At 37.8% G+C, this 21,849-nt stretch overlaps 1 protein-coding gene across 8 annotated transcripts in view; it reads left to right on the top strand.

The window, feature by feature from the left end:
• Positions 1-21,849, top strand: part of LOC122559010 (ERC protein 2) — an 825,386-nt gene that overhangs the window by 720,105 nt on the left and 83,432 nt on the right. For 6 of the 8 annotated variants that reach the window (XM_043708089.1, XM_043708091.1, XM_043708092.1 and 3 more), the window contains one exon: positions 13,631-13,819. In XM_043708089.1, the coding sequence (XP_043564024.1) occupies positions 13,631-13,819 (189 nt within the window). Of the gene's footprint in view, positions 1-13,630; positions 13,820-21,849 lie in introns of those variants that run through there. The other 2 variants (XM_043708096.1, XM_043708095.1) reach the window with 1 other exon arrangement.

The following is a 21,849-nucleotide window of genomic DNA, read 5'->3' as shown; positions in this document are numbered from 1 at the left end:
AACCTGTCTATTAGACAAGTCATATAACCAATAGACATGTAAAATAGGAGTGAAATTATGTCAACTACTTGAAAAACTGAATTTCCTTCATCATAATTTTCTTACTAATTCATTATTATGATGCCCTGCAACCAATTAATTCAGTTGTTTTGACTTTTATAGTTATACAATAGACAAAAGATTCAGAAGCTGAAGAGTAAAAGTTTCAAATTAAGCCTATTCAGTGATTAAATATAAATTTACCTCTTCTAAATGTTTGCTATGTGCAAAAACTAAAAACTTTAAAAAACCTTTAAAAAATTACTTTGTCAATTTTAAATAGGCAATACTTTAATTTTTAGTCAGATGTAAACAATTGACCTATAGTTTTGGGTATATTTTTGAATGCATTCAAATATGATTGGTATTTACCTTATTTCCATAGTCAGGCAGTGTGTCTAAAAGAGCCTTGCATTAGTTGTTTATCATGCATGACTGCTAGTGATTATTTTGGACTTTGAGTGGTCTGGTTAGTGGTCAATGTTTGTGATTATTTTAGACTCTGAGTGGTCTGGTTAGTGGCTGATCTTGTGCTTCAGCAGCGATCAGCAGTCAGTAATTTAGACTGATCCTATTTAATTTCATGGGTGTCCTGGAAAGTTTGCCTGTCCTCATTCACTCAATTAAGCTCTGGGACAGATGCTTTCTGTCTGACATCTTTTTACTCAACATCAAGGCATGTTTTGCAAAAGGAGCAGGAATGTTTTGTAAAGGCTAAGGGAATGCTGCAGCCACGTATGCAATAGTTTCTTTTCAGATGTTTGCTTCTCAGAACTTTGCTTTGTAGATATGATATGCTGTCCATGTGTAAGGGCTTGCATTTACAGCAACTTAATAACTTGAAATTTGTGTGCCCTGCATGTTTTACTCTGATTTATGAAAATTGAAGACAGTGGACCAAGTGCTCGGAATTAGCATAACATTTAGTATATCAGTTAAACCTCGAGGTGTAGGTCAAACAGATGATAAATGTCTGCAGAGTCTGATCCATAAATTCCTCTTTCATTTAAAAAGAAACTGCAATAAAGTCAACTTGCATATCTTCAACCTTATTGTAGCTCACTTCCGAATCCCAAGGAGACAGCATGGAATTAAGAAGAATCCTTCAGAATGCAAAGAAAAATCCATGTATATGAGGAGACAAAGTTACAAGGAGTCTTGATTCAAAATAATGAATGTTTTTAATAGAGCACAAAGAGAAACTGTCTCCAGCAGGAGGAAGGGTCAGTAAATAGACAACACAGGTTTAACATCATCGGTAAAAGAATCAAAGGCGACCTAAGGAAAGGTTTTTTTCCAAACAGCCAGTTGTGATCTGTGGTATACTGCTGAAAGAGTGGTAGAATCTGATTGGGTAGTAATATTCAAGAAATAATCTGTAAATACTTCAAAGGGGGATGAAGGAAACAAGGCTGTGGAGAAAGACTAGGGCAGTGGGATTGGCCAGATAGCATTACCAAAGAGGCAGTATGAATATGATAGGTCAAAAGGCCTCATACTGGGCTGCAAGAGCACAGGTTAATCATTGCTTTGGACCTGTTATTATTGTTAGTTTCTTCACATGCCTTCTCAAGTTATTAGAGCAATAGGAGCATGTGAAGGGAAAAAAAACCTTGAATCTGGATTATCATTTTAAAAAAAGTAATGACTTGTCCCTCTCGCTCCTACAGATGGGTTTCTATTTTTTTGTTTAAGTTAACTCGCAGGTTTTCAGTTGCATGTAAGTAAAAATGTTTCCTATTTTATAATAGAACAGTTTGAAACTTGTGCACTGCTTTCCATACTTTCACAAAAGTTTATCTATATGATACATTTAATATAACACTTAGAACAGGAGAGACTCCTGGCTAGTCATGGGATAGAAAGAACTTGGAATGCCGACTATATGCGTCGTTAGCTCCATGCTACAACTTGCATGAAAAGGAAGCTCAAACTGCTTACAGGGCCACTTAGCTCAGTTGGTTGGATAAATCAAATTGGTGCCAACAAGACTTGAGTTCAATCAGTTTCCATCTGGGATGGAGTTAGGACATGTCCACTTGCCCTAAATATGCTGCGGCACTATGGGAAGGAACTTTGGTAGAGAACTCAAGAATGCAATGGACCCAGTTTTCCAATAGCGAGGTACTCATTTCTGTAGCTTAGATAGCAGTTTGTATTGGGGCCCCTGTGGAATCTCTGGCATAGCAAATTCTTAGGTAATTGTCCAGGGAATTGCCGCCTGGGAAATTTAAGATTCCGTTACATAGAACAATACATTACAGGAACAGCATCTGTGTGCCGGTCATGATGCCATTTTAAACTAATCCTCTCTGCCTGCACATGGTCTGAATCCCTCTATTCAATGCTTGTTCATGTGTCTGTGAAATTGCTTCTTAAATTTTGCTAGCGTATCTTCTACTACCAGCTCCCCTGGTCGTGTGTTCCAGGCACCTACCGCCCTCTGTGTTAAAAAATTTCCTTGTGCATCTCCCTTAAACTTTTCCCTGCTCACCTTAAACCTATCCTCCTTAGTATATGATATTTCCACCCAAGGAAAAAGATTCCAACTATCCTCCCTATACATGCCTCTCATAATTTTATATACCTCTATCAGGTCACCCCTCAGCCTCCAGCGTTGAGTGGAAAGAATCCAAGTTTGTCCAAACTCTCCTTACAGCTAATACACACCAATCCAGGCAATATCCTGGTAAATCTCCTTTGCACCTTTTCCAAAGATGCCACATTCTTCCTACAGTGTGGGGACTAAAACTGCACACTATACTCCAGATGTGACCTTATGAAAGTTTTATACAGCTTCCACATGATTTGCCAACTTTTATACTTAATCCCCTATCCTATGAGGCTGACTGTGTTCATTAGGTACCAATTCATTTTTTTTTTTAAATTACCTATACTGTGATTTCTCAGCAACAAACCCAAACAAGCAGACAAAATAAGTCCAGAAACCCTAGCCACTCTCCCCTACATCAAAGACATCTTGGAAATGACTGCAAGACTACTCAGACCCCTTGATATCATGGTAGACTACAACCCCCCCCCCCCCACACACACACTCAAAACAGCAGCTAATGAACTTGAAATACCCTATACAGACAACAAGCAAAACTAATGTCATTTATAAAAATCCGTGCAAGAACTGTAACAAACACTACATTGGACAAACAGGCAGAAAACTGGCCACCAGGATACATGAACATTAATTAGCCACAACAAGACATGACCCTCTCTCACTAGTATCCTTACATACAGAAAAGTAAGGACACCACTTCGACTGGGACAACACGTCCATCCTAGGACAAGCCAAACAGAGACACACACGAGAATTCCTAGAAGCATGGTATTCCAATTCTATCAATAAACACATCAGGTTAGACCTCATCTACCATCCCCTGAGAAAAAGAACAGGAAATGACATCACCAACCCAAAGGAACCCAAACATATAAATAGAAAGCAGGAATCATCAGCAGTGCTTCACCCGGAGACCCACTGAAGATGTTACCTAGTAGGGTGACAAAACATCTGGAAATGAACCTTCCAGCTCAGCGAGCAAACATACATCCAGAACCTCAACCTGAGTTACAAATCTTCTCAAAACTCGTTCATACTTGTCCTTTGATAGAAGCTGTTGAAGTGCTTGCTTGTGATGCAAGATATTTAAACCTCAAAGTGTAGCTACTGACAGTTGTGAAAAAGAGGTTGTAGCGTAACCTCCCTGTCTATCCTGCACTACAAGAGACTTGTCATATTTGAAGCCTTGTTTGGAATGTCTGATCAGAAATGGAGCTTTCTTAACATAAAAAAAAGAAGCAGAGCAGCAATCATTGCTAATTCTCAGAAAAGTCAGCCCATAGTGTCTAAAGAACTTAAAATCAGCACATTGTGACCATTCCTTTTTTGTGTGAAACGTTAAAGGACTAAAACTAGTTTGTGTGATTATGAAAAGACTTTTGAGGTGTAGGCCAGTCTTCAGTCAAGCTTTGGCCGCCTGGGTTGATATATTTCAGAACAGGAACAAAACAAAAATGCATTTGACAAATTTTAACCAGGTCTAAACATGATCAAATAACTTTTTTACTATTCGTTACTTGAGATTGTACAACTATTGTAGTGTTTCTTTATAATATATCATGTTTTGCTAGCAATTTACAAATTACATTTTTTTAAAACGGCATCATTTATAGTTATGGCCAGACACCAATTTTTCCTCCTTTGTCCGCAAATCTGGAAATCAGATACTTGATGTTAAGTGCAGTAAGTTGTTGAAAATGTTTAATCCTTTTAAGCCTTTAAATAAAGATGCATATTTGAAGGATTGTGGTATTCATGAGGTAAACAAATAACTTGGAGGGGGAAAAAACTGATAATGGCTAGAACAGAGCGATAGTAAATTTGAGTTTATACCTAAGGGAAAACTTGTTTTGGGCCTTTTTTCATTTTGTTTATAACAGCCATTCTACTTCAATCTTTTGTGAAATCTGTTAAAGCGAGGTGACAGGAAGGGGATCAGTTTCTCTATGACTTTTTAATCAGTTTGGTATTTACTCAATAATCTGGATAGAAGCTTGGCTTTGTGATGACAGACTTTGCACTGAGATAAAGATCTAAGATTCCTATTACAGAACTTTGTCTTCCACCAGAGAAATCCATGTCCCTATTACTTATATTGTATTGCCTTTAATTATAGTTAGCTTTTTAAGGGACTACTCCTTTTGATACTGTTAATTTCCTTTCCTTATCTTGATTTTCATATTTTCATTCTTTTTAAGGTCAAGGTCTTTGGATGTTTTATTAACAAATGTAATTATTTGAAATATCAAATGAATAATGCAGTCATCTCTGATAAGAGCTAATAAATTAATTTTCAAACTATTGGACTGTGCTTTTAGTGAAATGTTAGGATATTCAGGATTATTAACCCCAGATCATTTTAAATCTTTGAAGTGTCATATTTGTTGAAGTAAGGAAATATTAGTTATCCATTATAAGAAAATTATTAGAATGGGACAAATTACCATCAATTATGTGCAGAAAGTTTTGGAAATGAATTTTCTGACACCTCTGCCCGAGTGCAGTCTGGTAAGCAGAATTTAGAGGACAGGGTCATTAACATAGCTGTCACAGGCCAGCCTACTTGCAAGACTTCCTTTTTTAAAGCATGAAACAAATTGATTATTGAATAGATTGACCCAAAAGATCCCAACTGCTTATCCTGGGGGACAGCTGGCAGACAGTCCCAAGCCCACAAAACTCTGGTTGGTCATTCTTTTTTAAAAAAACTTTGAACCGATTTGATGAGTCCTTGCTGGCAAACCTCCTCACATGCTCCAAACTGAAAAAGACCCGAGCACAAGTTTTATCTTCGGTTTTTGTCATGCCTTTAGGTGTAATGCAGCAAATTGAGACAGAAGGCTGAAAATTTCCTTCCCACTATGTAATTCATAAAGCGGGCACCGGCACTGCCTCATCCCTGAGGAGAAACACTGGAAATCCCAGTACAATTTAAAAGGAATGGAGATCTGATATTATCAATATCTGTCCACTTTTATTTAAATAAGAAAATGAGCCCTTTTATGTTTGTTTGAAAAATGTTGTTATGGTGGGGATTTCAGTTGGGGTTATGAATATTTATTTTACAAAGAAATCATTTAATGGGCACAACACAAATTCTGATGTCCCAAAGGTGTGTTGTTTAATGTTTGTATGTGTGCGAGGGTTAATATAAGCATAAAGCAACTAGTGCCTAACTCTTGCAACACTTCTGAAGTCAATTATGTCTTTTTTGAAATGAAGGTTGCAAAAACTCACCAAAATAATTTTAGTGAACCTGAGGGCATGTCTTCAAAGCAAAGTCTATGGTTTAACCATTGCTGAGGCCATTGCCTTTGAACTATGGAGAAGTAGTTGATCCTAGGTGAGGTTGATCCTTCAGCTGCCTTCCTAATCTCATGAAAAAGTCCTGAACATTAACTGTTGCCCCCATGTAAAAGTGACAGGATTGTATTAAAGTGATATATAGTTACAAATACTGCTCCTTTAAGTTTGCATACCTGAATAAAAGCTGATAAACCCATGGATTGAATGTGTGTTGTGAATCTTAACCCATGAACAATTCTTTTGAATCTGATTTAGACAGCAGTTAATCAAATTAGAACAAATTCAAATCATTTTGCTCTGCTTTGTATTTTGAAAATGTAGATTTCACGATTTTGGATATGTCAGACTCTTGATATTTTCTGGACTTTAGAACAACTTGAGCCAAGCTGCTAATGTTGAGTTTAACCAGTTGCTGTCATCAGTCTTCCTTTTCCCCAAAATTGAGACTAAAATTTGAAATACTGTTGAAAATATTGAGTGCACAGGGTTAAAAAAATTATTGTGATAGATTGTGAAGTAAATGTGTGATAATGTGCACATACTTCATCATGAGTGCATAGAAAAGGTAAAGTTACATGAGACATAAAACCATTTCTTATATCATCAGTTCCTTTGTCTTGTGAGCGGTGTTCTGTGAATGCCATGAATAAGTTTTCATACTTTGCAGTCACTTTCTGGCATGTCATTAAAAGCTGCTGAGCACAATGCATCTACTGGTCGAAGTATCCTTCTCCTCATGGAGCATGATTACACAGCGAGTTAGCCTGTGATGATAGTGTTGGAATATCCCTTAATGAGATGAAACACTGAACACTCCTTGGTCTTGTAATACCCTCAAAAACTAAATCAATCAGCTGAATTTACAATATGCTGGAGGGATTGAGTTTTCAAGCAGATTTAACTCCAGGCAGTGCCCTCAGCTACTTGTAAGAGAGTATAACAGCTTTGAAAATAAATTAGTGGACTATACTATTCCGTTATGATTCATTGAACACACGAGAAATGTAAAAGGAAAATTAATAAGTTTATTTAAGACTATGGCATGCCAGTATTTGAGAGGATTTATTTAGTGCATCCACACTGTCTGCTGTTTACAGTGTCTCTCTTTATCAGAATTAATCACATGTTTGAAGAACCTTTGTATCCTTGACCTTTAATTAAATTCAGCTGTTCTACAATTTCTACATTTTGAAAAAAAGTTTTTGACTTATAATACAAGTCAAGCCTTTGATAATGGGTTGTCACAAAACTATTGGTGCAGTTTAAAGAATAAACCTGTATTTTGTCAGGTGCATACAAATGTAGTGTTTTTAACCTTTGCAATAGATCTGTCTTTGGATAAGAAAAGTGTGATGAATGTGGATTCATTTCTGCATTGTCTAATAAAATATTTCTATCATCTAAAAATGTAGCTGAATACAGTGGATTTTTTAAATGGAATTACATATAGCATATGCTGTTGCTGTAAGAATTTCTAATATCAGTGACCTGGATGTACATAATTATCAGCAGTGGACCAAAAATGACATTCAAATACAAAGAGGCAGGTTACACTTTGAATTCTAGATACCACCACGTTAAATATGCTTGACTAAAACTTTAGACAACATATGCAATTTTACCACTGATTATAGAGACAGCCATTATCTGTATGGGCTTACAATGACTATCTTATAGGTAAAGATAGCTGTTCTCAAAATTAACACCTGTGAGCAGTAAAGCCTGCTTTAATCTGGAGAAAGTGGTTCTCTCAAAGAGCATGGCCTTTACATCAAAAGAATGAGAAACTTATCTGAATGGTGAACCTTGGTCTGTAGGTTTACTCAGAGCAACTGCATTTTGATATCACAGTGTGAAGTAGAACTGTGTAGAGTGATTTATGTATAAAGATCAAGGGGCTCAGTTTAAGACTCTGTTGTTTTGTCTTTCCCCATTTATTAAAGAAGACAGGAGTGAGTGAGGTATCAGCAACCTAATATGTAATTTCACTCATAAGATGAATGGTTAAATCCTATGACATATGAGGCCATTGAATCTATGCATTAAGTTATAAGTTTTGGATCATAGGAGGCACTAGTCTGCCAAGGAAGTTGCATTTTGAATTGGACGTGTACAGAGTGCATTGGAAACGTGCCCAACTTGTAATTATTTGCATCTGTGTGGGTTATGTTTCAACGATAGACTTAAAATAGGCTATTCAAAGTAAAGTAAATTACCAGAAGGAAACACCAGCAAAAATGAGGCCAGAGCTCTTGAAACATAGGGATAGAATATTGGAATTAGTTCATTCAGAGGAGGCATAGAAGACAGTGCATGCAAGAGTGTCAACACAAGCATAAGGAGCAGTGAACTGCGTGATGTTGTGAAAAAGCGAAGAAACACAAATAAATGTGGTGAAAACATAATGCTGAGTAGAAAACAATGTGTGTTTATATAGTACGTATAATCCATAGAAATGCCCCTGGCACTTCACAGAAGTGTGCAAAAGAATGATTTGCTGAATGAAAAAGCTGAGTTGTTAGGAAGCTTCATCTATAGCTTCGTGAAACGGCTGGATTTTAAAGGAAATGGAGAGGCAGAAACAATAGCCTATGATATCTCGGGCATTCAAGGTACTCATTGAAGGAATGAAGAATTGGGATGCAATGAAAGATTTGCTTTTATACTGCTGCAAAGTTCGACATTTTGCCAAAACTCTTCATCTTGTATTCATCAAGACAAACACAAGAATGCCAGAATGTTTAAATAGTTGTTGCAACTTATACGAAAGGAGAATTACTTCCTCCTTTGGTCAGAGTAAGTAAAGTTTTAGTAATGTGGCAAAAGCAGAATCCTGATTGTAGAGTGTCAAACCGATCTGTCCCCAATTTGAACATGACAACATGTTCAATGATTTTGGAAAGTTGTTCATTGTTTGAAAGGATAGAGAAATTGGCTTTTTCAGGAAACAGGGAGGCTCTAACAGGGATAGTGAGACAGAGAAGAATGAATATACAATGTTATCTGCCCTAGAAGGCAAAGTTACAACCAAAGGCATGAAGACAAAAAATTATTCTCTTGCTCCCAATCTTGCAGTGGTTTTATTGAAAGATTGGAATTTATATTCTGAAGTACCAAAACATGCAAGGGATTGAAATATATTTAACAGTGAATTTCATTCCTACTGTGAAATATTTGATACTATTTAAGATGTACAAGAAGGAAGATTGGATGATGCAAAGTGCAATCTTAAACTACTCTTCCTAAATACAAATCCTCCAGAGTACAGAAAGTTTGCAAAATTTCTCTGACGATTTTTATGTACAAGTTATCCACAGATCACTTCTATTGGATTATTGTATAGAAGCCAGGACAGATGGGTAACTACCTTAAGGCAGTTACATGACATCACTAAATGTGATAGTCAGGTATAAAAATTCTTATTTACAATCACTCTGGCTGTGCAATGGAGTCAGTGAGGTTTGTTGAGTCGGTCACTTATGTATATATAATGTATAAATAAACAGAAACCAGAATATGTGCAAGTCTGAGATATCATAACAATGTAAATAATTAGTGTTGTTAATAAACTTCAAGACATCTGTATCAAAATGAGCTCAGTCTTTATAGCATATGATACATGAACCACCAGACAGGGATGTACTCAGACCATGTTATACAGGCAGTGGTTATTGATACGACAAACCATGTCAACTACCATCAGCATTACATTGATAGAAGTGTGGTCATGACTCTTTTTACAATACTGATCATGTCAATACATTGGTGACATTTCTCATTGCAGTTTACATTATTTGCCTGTTAATTTCTGTACTCCAGCTACTAGCAGAAATAAATTGCGTCTGCACGTCATTTATCTGTGACTTTTAACCGTCAGATGTTAACGGATAGAGCATTATATTTACAGAATGTGTTTAAAAACTTATGTTACTTGAATTTGAATAATTAATAATATTTTTCATACCATGCCAACTGCCAATTATATAAAACTACTACAGCTGTCTGGCTGGATGAAATGAGCAGTGAAGAATGGCAAGTTTTGCAGAATGATTCATGTTTGAATACTTTCTAATCACAGCTTCAGATTGTATTGATAATAATTTTGTCTGCATACTTTGTTTTGAAAACAAGTATTTCCTAAAACAATTTTAAAATCCAAACATTTCTTTATGTTCAAGGAACAGAACTTTTCCACAAGTTTCATTATTTAAATCACTTTGTTCCAGTTATGCAGACATATCTTTAAGATGCTGTAGAGTTTTTAAAAATTCTCTCAAAGGACATGGGCATTGCTAGCTGGCCAGCATTTATTACCCATCCCTAGTTGCCCTTGAGAAGGTGAGCTGCCTTCTTGAATTGCATTGTAATCCATGCATTGTAGATAGACCCACAAGGCCCTTAGAAGGGGAATTCCAGAATCTTAAACCAGCAACAGTGAAGGAGCAACAACATATTGACAAGTCAGGATGGTGAGTGGGATGGAGGGGAACTTGGAAGTGGTGATTGTTTCCATGTATCTGCTGCCTTGTCCTTCTAGATGGAAGGAGTTGAGAGTTTGGAAGGAGCTGCCTAGTGTTGTTTAACAAATTTACTGTTGAGTATTAAGCTACTGAGGTGGTGGAGAGGGTAGATACTTGTGGATATGGTGCAATGCACGCTGCATTGTCCAGGAGGATGTAAAGTTTGAGTATTGTTGAAGCAGCACCCATCCAGGCAAGTGGGGTGTTTTCCATCCTATTCCTGGCTTGTGCCTTATCAATCGTGGACAGGCTTTCAGGAGTCAGGAGGTGAGTTACTCACCATAGTGTTCCTAGCTTCTGACCTGCTTTTGTAACCATTGCATTTATATGGGGAGTCCAGACAGGTTTCTGATCATATATCAAGAAAATAACTCGCATTTATGCTGCACCTTTATCCTTTTGAGTTATGGTCACTTTTGAAATGTAGGGAAATTATCACTTTTCAAATAATATGCAACAAAGTAATTTAAATTATTACAAAATCAGCAAAATTTCTGATGTTACTTGGGCTTGGTAATTTGTAGTTATGCTGGACAAAATAGCATACAACCTGTTGTTAGCTTGTTACCTTGATGCAGCAGTTCCAATTCCCCATCCTTCATGCGGTAAAGTTCAGTCAACCAAAACGTTGCATAATCCTGTCTTGCACTTAATTCCACCCAATCATCACAGTTATCGACTTCTGATCTATAGCACATCCAATACTACATTCCTGTCACTCTCTCCTATTGTGAGTTCCTCCCTTCCTTGGGCATGATGGTAGTTCAGTGGTTAGCACTGTTGCCTCATAGTAACAGGGAACTGGGTTGGATTCCAGCCCTGACTGACTGTCTGTGTGGAGTTTGCACATTCTCCCTGGGTTTGTGTGGGTTTCAGCCAGGTGGTCCAGTTTCCCCCCCCCCCTGTTTTTGTCAAAACAGTTTTAACCCTATGGTTGTTAGAATACTGAATGGATTCACAAACTCTGAGCATTCACCTGTACCTGTGTTTTGGTTTTTGCTGCTATTTACCTATTATTTACTTATCTATGCTATTTAACTATGTGATCTGCCTGTATTGCTTGCAAGACAAAGCTTTTCACTGTGCCTCGGTACACGTGACAATTAATTCAATTCAATTCAATTCAGACCTGGATTCTTGATCATGAACTTGATTTTTGTTGACCTTGTCCTTAATTAGATGTGCAGGTTAGGTGGATTGGCCATGCTAAATAGCCTTCTGGTGTCCAGGGATGTGCAGGCTAGGTGTGTTAGCCATGGTAAATGTGGGGTCATGGGGGGGATGCTTTTTGAAGGATCAATGCAGACTCAGTGGGCCAAATGGTGTCTTTCTGCACTATAGGGATTCTATGATTCACCTAACTTTGGCCATGCCTTCAGTGCTTTTGATTTCCTCAATAAACAGTCTTTCCCTGTCATTACTCCCTCATCCTGTCCTCATTTAACATCCTGGTTTTAAAAAACACCTCTTTAACCAAGCTTTTAGTCACTCCTGCTAATTTCTTCTTCATTCCCTCTATTTATTTGTTCTTGTTGTACAATTTTTTTGGAACTCTTTTTTACATTAAAGGCAGTGACCATTTATCTTTAATTATCGATTATTTCCAAATACATTTTTTCGAGGTGGGTGGGACATGAATTCGAAAACTGACTGATGTAATTTGTATTCAACTGAACTTAATGATTGGTTGGAATTATATGTTTTATTAAGCTCGTATTTTTAAAGCATAGAGCAAATCATGCATCCAGTTACCACCACCTCTGATCTAGAAGATAAAATCATTGACATCAAAATCAAAACTATGGTTCCACCTTCAAGAATAAGTACATAGGTACCACTCTTTTGTGATCTGAAAACTAACTAAATATTAATGTATAAGTGCCTCTACCTCCATTACAAATGGACATCACAAAAATTATATGAAATCTGTCTTACTTGGACAATAATTGAAGACATGGATAAGCTGTTCAGCTGAAAAAGAGCTAGAGGATTGTAAATATTGAAAATAGGAATATTGTAGTCTTTAGGCTCCATTGTTCGAATGTAAGAAGTCCTCTGTAAACCAACTATTTTCCTGTATGGCCTGGATTCATGATTGTGAACCTTGATTTGTGTTGACTTTACACTTAGCTAGTTGAATTTTATAATTGTGTTTGAGAGTCATGTTAGGATTATTAAGTATTCACAATTGGACTCGTGAAATTTAAAGCACTGTCAAGATGGTTTGTTAGTCATCTCTTTACATCATATATTTAACGTAAAATACAGTAACTCAAATGCCTGCCCTTTCAAGGATATTTAACATGCTCTCTTTCCAAACAAAGTGAGTACAGCTTTTTTCTTTCTTTGTTACAAAGGCAGTGATAAAATGCACTAGGATAATTTCTATTTGACAATCCATATAAAAAGCATGACACTGCAATATTGGGAGACATCCCAATATGGTATGTATGCCATTTTTATACTCCAACTTATTGTAAAGTTTACTGCACACCCTGACAAACTTTGTTTACTGAGTTTGAAAAGAAGTACCGAAAATGCTGTGATATAATGTTTTCATTCTTGCCTTTGGAAGATACTAAATTCACAAACTAGTGTAAAGCATAAACTGTGCCATTATAAGGAAACAATTACTGACCCTCCCTTGTACTTCACTTCAAAGAACTGTTGTTTATTGTGTAAAATATGGTGTTACAGTAGCTGCTTGTGTAAATTGCATTTGAAGATTAATCATGTAAGGTGGTTCTAAATTCTATTGAAAATGTCTTGTATTTTGTTTATCATTTCAGATGTCAAATATAGTATCTTATCAGGAAAACTGTGCTTTTTATAATTGGACATAATCAAGTTTACCAAAAGCTGTGTCAGTTAGCTAATTGTTGCCATCATGTTTAGGTTTCATAGTAGATTATGTAGAAATACCAGAATTTTCAAATGTGCCACAAATGCTGGCAACATAATTTTGCAATATTTCACATTAGATTATATTGAAGTCTGGGACCTAACATTTGTAGTTCCAAATTTTAATGCTTCAGTTCATACCTGAAACCAACTTTGCTCTATCCTTCAATAGTCAGTAATTGCAAAGTGAAACCTTCTGTAAAAGTGAGTGGTAGAAGTATATGAGAGATTTAATGAGGAACTGTATTTCCCCATCAGTTCTCTGTTGTAATTCAATTCTACTCTATGTTAGATGATCCAGTCACTGTTGGAGGCATTCAACCACCGCATCAAATTAAAACTGTACATCGATCACCTGACCACACTATGCCTTGAGCGAAATCCACAAGTCTTGGCAGGATTGCCATCATTATCAGTCAACGAGGAAGAAGAGGATGAGGTTTCCCGGGAGCGTCAGTTGCAAAGTATGACACCTGAACAGGTGAGATATTCTAATTACATCCTTCACAGAATTGCATTGTGTGTTGTACTAGACCCTATAGCAGGGGAAAGGAAAGAAATTAACGAATTATTTCATCCACTGTTAAAAGTGTTAACTTTTATTAAAATCAGGAATGTCAAAGACTAATCACCATGCTTTTTGCAATTCATTATTAACTTGAAATTTGGTTGCTTAAGAGTGAATAAGCCAGCATTGAGCTTGTGCTGTTGTGGAATATTTACCTGTGTCTAACCTAAGCTATATGATAGTAAGAATGATATTTCCTATTATACTTATGGACATTGAGAATGGGAAATGTTGGAGAATTTATTAGATAGGTATTTGACCTCATCACCCAATCTATGCTGAGTCATATCAATAAATTGCAAAGAATTCATTGAACTACTGCACCATTGAAAATAAAGAAAGGTTTTCAGATTTTGCTGCTTCGCAATAATAACAGTTAAGCAATCTCAACATATGCACCAGTGGCTATACAAAGCAACTTTGAGCTATTAAATAGCTCATTATGTAGCTTTTAATCCAGTCACATGGGAAACTACAAACTGTAACAACAGCTCATGAAATGTGAAACTATGGGAACAGCTGAGTAAATGCAAACACATTCTGATTTTAGAAAGCTGATAATATGAAAGATAACTGAGAGAACCCTTCTGTTGTGGTTACATTGAAAAGTAACCGGGTTTAAAAACTGTGTAGCATTCTTTTCTGTGTACTCAAAAAAAAGTGCAGCTTTTTTAAACAAACTACAACCTCATCCACGTTTGAGCCTTGTATACTGTTTAGAACAGTAGGGTCACAACAATGGGAAATTCGGTATCCATTGAAAACGAACAGCATGAATCGCACACCTTTACAACAAGCTCACTTGCAACCAAAAGCAAGGTTTTCTGCATTGCTGTAATGGCAACAAAAGTAGAAAGCATGTTTGCATCAGTTTTATTTTCTGATTGCTGAGAGGCGGAGCAGTAAATCCTCCATGTACATGATGGTGATGCATTTCTGGAAATTCCAGTAGGGATCGATATCCTCGCAGAGTTGATTGGAATTGCTTGTAGGGACCATGTCCCTACTGAGTGGCACGGTGGCTCACTGGTTTGCACTGCTGCTTTGCAGTGCTAGGGACCCAGGTTCGATTCCAGCGATTGTCTGTGTGGAGTCTGCACATTCTCCCCGTGCCTGTGTGGGTTTCCTCTGGGTGCTCCAGTTTCCTCCCACAGTCCTAAGATGTGCAGGTCAGGTGAATGGGCAATTTAGAATGGCCAGTAGTGTTAGGTGCATTATTAGAGGGAAATGGATCTCAATGGGTGACTCTTCGGAGGGTCAGTGCGAACCTTTTGGATCAAAGGACCTGTTTCCACATTGTAGGGAATCTAATCTAATCTAATAACTCTGATGCAGTAGAGTCCACATGAATTGCCTAGTAAACTTAAATTTGGATCACTTACCTTCATTCCGAACTACCACCTCCCTGACCCAAACAGGCCCTCTCTACTATCACCCATACCTGATCCAAACCATTGACTTAACTGGTGCACTCATTCACTGACATGCTGACCATGCACCCCCAACTTGCTTCCTAATGCCTTATTGGCCTGGTACCCTACCTCCTCCTCCCATCTGCCACACTAACCTCTCAACTGCTTAACACCCCTGCCTCTTTCTCACCTGCCTATCTAATCCCCAGCTAGCCATCCCCCTGTCACATAAGCCCTCACCCAACTGCCACCCTACCCACACTCTTAAGTGTCTATTTTTTTCTGATCAGAATTGAACATAGTGTTTCTAATCCTTATCAGAAAGTTTGGATCAATGTGTTCATTAGTCTATTCTGGCCTTGCCAGGCATTGTAGGAGTGTACATTTCTGTCAATATATTAGCAGATTGTAGCATTCAACAAAGACATGTTGGTGAGCAGAACTGGTTGGTATAAAACCATAATTTATATAGCATCCAGGACCTGGAGCATTGTATGATATTACTACTTCCCAATGCAGCAATTGTCTGTCCTTTCAAATAATGCACTCAGCAAGCTCAAATGCTCAAAAATGAAAAAAAAATGCAGATATTAGTTTGTGGTTCTGATTTTTCTTGCAATGGGTGGAGATACTGTCACTCAGATACATAGGCTTGGATTTTCAATTTCCCATGGATGACAGAACAGACCAAGGTATCCTTGAAATAATGATCCCGGATGGCATGCCATTATTGCCACAGCTTGGGAACATGCTTGAATTTTCATTGAAGCCATGCTGAAGGAAGTCACAAACTTGCTCACCTCAAATTAATAGCCTGCTAAGCTTCTTGAAGAACATAGTAATGGGGCATGGAGGACTAGAAGGCGATTTTCAAATTGTAAATCCCTTATCCCAAATAGTCTGATGTGTGTTAATGCACAACTGTTGAGTTCAAAGCAGGTAGAACTTAACAGTTACTTTGCTGAAAAGTTTTGCCTCCTGGAATATCTTGCATCAGATTGAGCACATGATCTTACGTTTGATAATTTTGTTCACTCTTTAATATGCTGCCTCTTCTGTCTATTACAAGGGAGCAACAGGTCCCCTTGTCAGTGCTGCCTGCCTTTGCCACTCACATTCTGCAGGCAGCTGCTGAATTCTGGGAACCCTCTGCACTATCAATTGTCTACTGAGATCATTACCACCCCAATCAGAGCATTCACTATTCAGGTTAGAGTGATCAGTTTGGACCCAAAGTGTTCCTGCACCCTGTATTGTAAAGCAAGTCAATGCATATTAAATACGCAAGGGTTCCTGTTAATACCCCTTAATGTATTTATTTGAAAATACTGACTTATTGATCTCATGTTCAATCTGTCAACAAGAAATAATTGCATTGTTTTAACCTATGACCTCCACAGGATATGAATCCTTGCTGGTCTTGTATAATAGAATCCATACTTTGCCTGACTCTGAGACTGACAGGTAAAGGAAACATTCTCACTGTATCCACAAAACATCAGACTTCTGTCTGAACAAAATTATATTTATATGCACAAAGCTGAAAGGAATGTGTAAGGGTGTGAGAAATTATGTTTAAATTTATTTATTATCATTTGTCCTTCGGATACAAGATTTTTGTCAACCTTCCATGGAGTATTCCTTTAAAAGAATAAGAGCTATGGGTAACATATTAAGATTCTTTACTGTTCAGATCAGATGGTTATTAGTAAACTAAATTGATTTTAGGAGTTTTTGACTACTGCACAGCTAGTTGTATATGCAAGTTTGCATATTACTGCCTATTTGATTCAAATTTACCCTCACCACCTCAGTCTTTGTCTCCTGGGATGAAACACGCTTGTCAGTCCTACCACAGTCACTGTACAAATATTCTGTAATCAGTCAATGAAAGTTACACATTTTTCTCACTCTCCATTTCAAAACAGTGTATGAGATGAGCTCTTGTTCTTTTACAATCCAGAGTGTATAGGCCCAGTTTACTTATTCTTTCATCATAGGGCAATCCTTTCAACCCAAGGACCAATCTATTGCATCCTCACACTACAGCTTTAATGCAGTTATAACTTTGCTTAGAAATGGAAATCATAATTATAGCCTGTACACTATGTAGTCTCACCAAAGCCCCATACAATAAATGCAAGAATTTTTAATTTTGTAATCCAACCATGAGGAATAAACATTAACTTGCCAATTACCTTCCTAATTGCTTGCTGTACCTACATAGTAACATGGTGTTCCTTGTACAAGTAAATCCAAGTTTCGATGAGCATTGTTGTTAAAAAGCTTCACCTGCCTTTTTTAAAAGTTATTCTGCTTTTCAGTTTCTGCATCAGAATGAATATCTTCATTCTTCCCCATATCCTATTCCATCTGCTACATTATTGACCATCTACTTAATCTGTTAGTGGCCAGGCTTTGTTGTTGCCTGTGCTGGTGAGGTCAAGTGTGGATACTTTTCAAAAATAGCATACTCGATGCCTTGTTATTTTCTTCAGTGGAATTTTCAGTGTGGGTTGAGGGTGTGGGATTGGTGGTTGATATCAGAAATGTACTTTGCTCCAATTAGCTATTTGTTAAGCTCCTTGAAAAGTGTTTTTCTTTTACCAGAAAGTTGCTGAACCGAAGGAGACTAGTGCTACATTAGTGCAAAGTTATTGAGATCACAAGGAGAGCAATTGAGTAAACTTTTTTATTATAAATTTTTTGCCAAGGTACTTTTGTTCCAGATCAGCAGCAATTCCATTTGGCCACTTCTGTACATGGTGAGGCCATTGGCCCTTCTTCCCCTCTCTTCTGCAAGGCAGAAGCAGACCCATCAATATTGCTCATCTCCCTTGGATGCTTTTGATCTACACGCAGCCTCTGCCAAAATTAAATGCCACTAAGTGAGTGCCCAGCTTGTCACTGGCCCAATAGGGCATGAACAGTTTAAGATTGAGTCTGCAACAGATGGTGAGGGAACTAACAAAAGGAAAAAGCATACTTGACCTCATCCTCACCAATCTGACTGCCATGGGTGCATCTTTCTATGGTAGTATCAGTAAGAGTGATTGCCATGAAGTCCTTGTCGAGATGAAGTCTTACCTTCACATTCACAACATGTTATGTGGCACTACCACCATGCCAAATGGAATAGACTTTAAATAGATCTAGCAACTCAAGGCTGAACATCCATGTGGGCCATCAGAAACTGAATTGTGCTGCAACTCAATCTGCAAGCTTATGGGCTAACATATCCCCAATTCTAGCATTACCATCCAGTCAGGGGATCAACCCTGGATCAATGAAGAGTACAGGAAGGCATGCCAGGAGCAGCACCAAACACATTTAAACATAAGGTGCCAATCTGGTGAAGCTACAAAATAGATAACTTGAGTTACAAATGGTATAATTGACAAGTGATGGATGGGGCTAAATGATTCCGCAAACAATGAATCCGAATAAAGCTGTACAAACCTGCCACATCTAGTTGTAAATGGTGCTGGACCATTTAAGCACCTCACTGGAGCAGAAGACTCCACAAATATCCCTATCCTCAATGATGCAGGAGCCAAATACAGCAATTTAAAATGTAACATCCGATAGAAAATTACTCAGGTATGTCCTGTAAACAAATCCAACCTAGCCAATTTTCAACCTATCAGTCTACTCTTAATCATCAGTAAAGTGATTGAAGCTGTCATCAGGTGCAATCAGACAGCATTTATTGAGAAATGATCTGCTCAGTTTGGGCTCTGCCAGGGCCATTCAATTCCTGATTTTATTTCAGCCTTAGTCCATACTTAGGTAAAATAGCTAAATTCCAAAGGTGAGGTGTAAATGACTGCTGTTGATATCTAGGCCTCACTTGACAGAATATAGCATTAAGGTGAAAGGCATATGTGCCTTAAAGGAAGGTGTGTGTGTGTTTGTTGGAGGTCCATCATTTCAGTTCCATGATATCTCTGCAAGAGTTTCTTGGGGTAATGACCTTTGCCCTTCGAACTTTAGCTGCTTCAGTGGTGACCTACCTCCAATATAAGGTCAGAAGTGTGGATGTTTGTTCATAACTGGACAATGTACAGCACCATTCACGATTCTCAAGATATTGATGCAGTCCATGTCCAAATGCAGCACAACATGGACATTATCAGGTTTGGGCTGACAAATGCCAAGTAACATTCGCACCACATAAATGCCAGACAATATCCTATTTCCAATCAAGAGAATTTAACCATTGCCGCCTTGACATTCAGTGGCATTGCCATCACTGAATTCTTCATTAGCAACATAATAGGTTTACCATTGACCAGAAAGTGAACCGGCCTAGCCATACAAATACTTAGGATACAGGAGGCAGGGTCACTTGGAATACCGCACTAAGTGACTCACCACCTGACTCCCCAAAGCCTGTCCACCATCTACAAGGCACAAGTCCGGAGTGTGATGGAATAAGTCCCATGTGCCTAGATAAGTGCAGCTCTATCAATGCTTAAGAAGTTTGTCACCATCCAGAACAGACAATTGATCGGCACCAGATCCACAAATATTCACTTCCTCCACCAGTGCTGCTCAGTAGCAGCAGTTTGTAATATCTACAAGATGAACTGAAGAAATTCAGCAAGGTTCCTTACACAGAACTTTCCAAACTCTCAATCACCACCATCTGAAAGGATAAGGGCAGCATATATGGGAATACCACCAGCTACATCTTCCACTCCAAGCTACATGCCATTCTGATTTGGAAATATGCCATCATTCCTTCATGTCACTTGATCAAAATCATGGAACAATCTCCCTCATGGCATTGTGGGCTTATCTACACCAAATGGACTGCAGCAGTTTAAGAAGGCAGCACCCCACCATCTTCTCAAGGGCAATAAATGCTGGCCCAGCCAGCGATATCCACATTCCATAAATGAATAAACAGATAAAAAAATGTTTTGGATTTAGGACTTCAAAATGATCCAAACGTCAGATTCCCATCCCCAATTTGAAATTCGAGCTCCATATCTCTTTGCAGCTTCATTATGACCTCAAGGTTTAGATTCCAACCCAATTTTGTATCATCTGCAAAGTGAGATATATTACCCTCAGTTCCTTCATCTTAGTTAATTGTATTGTGGTGCCCATGATCCTTTATCTTGGACACTAACATTTTGCATTGTACTTTACTTTACCAAATGCCTTCTATTCTAAGAAAAAAACAAATAGGACATCTGGTGGCAATTGTCAAAATTAGTAATATTTTTCATTTTTTTTCTCTTAAAAGATTTAATGGCTTCTGTTTCAACCCTGTAATTAGGCATTTTGTTCTCCAGCCATCTTCAGTGTGAAGGGATTTATTCCCTTCTCACTTAGTAGTAACTTTAAAGTTAAACTCTAATTATTAATTCCCCAACCAGGCTAGCAATTTTGACCATTTTCCCTATTCATAATAATTTTAAATCTTCCATTAAATTTCCTCTTGCTTTTAATGTACTGGTGGAAATTGTTGTGGTGTCTCAAGTGCGTCCTCTGAACTAGTTTGCCATTTCTTGTGTAATCCTGCTGAATCTACAATGTGACCTGTCACTTCAAAACCTTTCCAACAGGTCAGCCAAAACTGCACACAGCACTCTGACCGAATCAATGTTTTATATAAATTAATCATTACTTCTTCAGTCTTGTGATCTCTGCACTGACCTATAAAACATAAAGTTCATCTACACTTTAATGGCTTATTTACATATGCTTAGCACTTCAGAGAATTAAATTTTAAAAAGTAAGACATGCCTTTATAAGTGCCTTTCACAACACTAGGAGATCTAAAAAAAACTTTTGAAATATAATCACTGATGTAATGCAGGAAAATGGCAGCAAATTTGCACACAGTAAATTCCTATGAGTTGCAGTACAGTAATGGCCAGACAATTTCTTTTAGTGAATATTAGTCAGAATCCTAGGAGAAGCTCTGTGTTTCAAAACTGGATCACATGTGTCCAGTTTAAAGACCTTAGAGGAGCCCAATTTGCTGAGAAATGGCAGTGCTACATTGGAGTGTCAGCTGAGATTTCTGTCCTTTTTCTTTGAAATGGGGCTTAAACTCCCAAAGTGTTAACAATTCACCACCGATGTCATACTAATCACTGTTTTTCTGTTCACATCCTTCCCTGCATGCATTGCATGTGTTCCCTGTTCTTGTATTCTCTCGAAATGAATCACCTCAAACAACCTGATCAGCTACTTCCTGCTTGTTGACAGTCTCTTCCAGAGATACTGTTTCCTATATCACAAGGGCTACCCTACCCAACCATGTCAGCAAGCTTGCAAGACTGCCACCATCTGTACCCTTCGCAAAGGCAGAGCTGATGACCCTGCACTCTGCAAGGACCTTCACAACAAGATAACATACAGGGAAACTCAGAACCTCTGGAGGCAACAACGAATATGCTAAAATCATCTCGGTACATCATCCAAAGCAAGCCCCCCTTAGATTTTATCATTGCATCAATTTCAGGGACAACCAATGAATCTTGATGACTGTTTGGTACACCTGACTGGACATTG

This window comes from Chiloscyllium plagiosum, chromosome 18 (genome assembly GCF_004010195.1).
Source record: "Chiloscyllium plagiosum isolate BGI_BamShark_2017 chromosome 18, ASM401019v2, whole genome shotgun sequence".
In the NCBI taxonomy this organism is placed as follows: domain Eukaryota; kingdom Metazoa; phylum Chordata; class Chondrichthyes; order Orectolobiformes; family Hemiscylliidae; genus Chiloscyllium; species Chiloscyllium plagiosum.
This window is presented reverse-complemented; position numbering and strand designations above follow the sequence as displayed.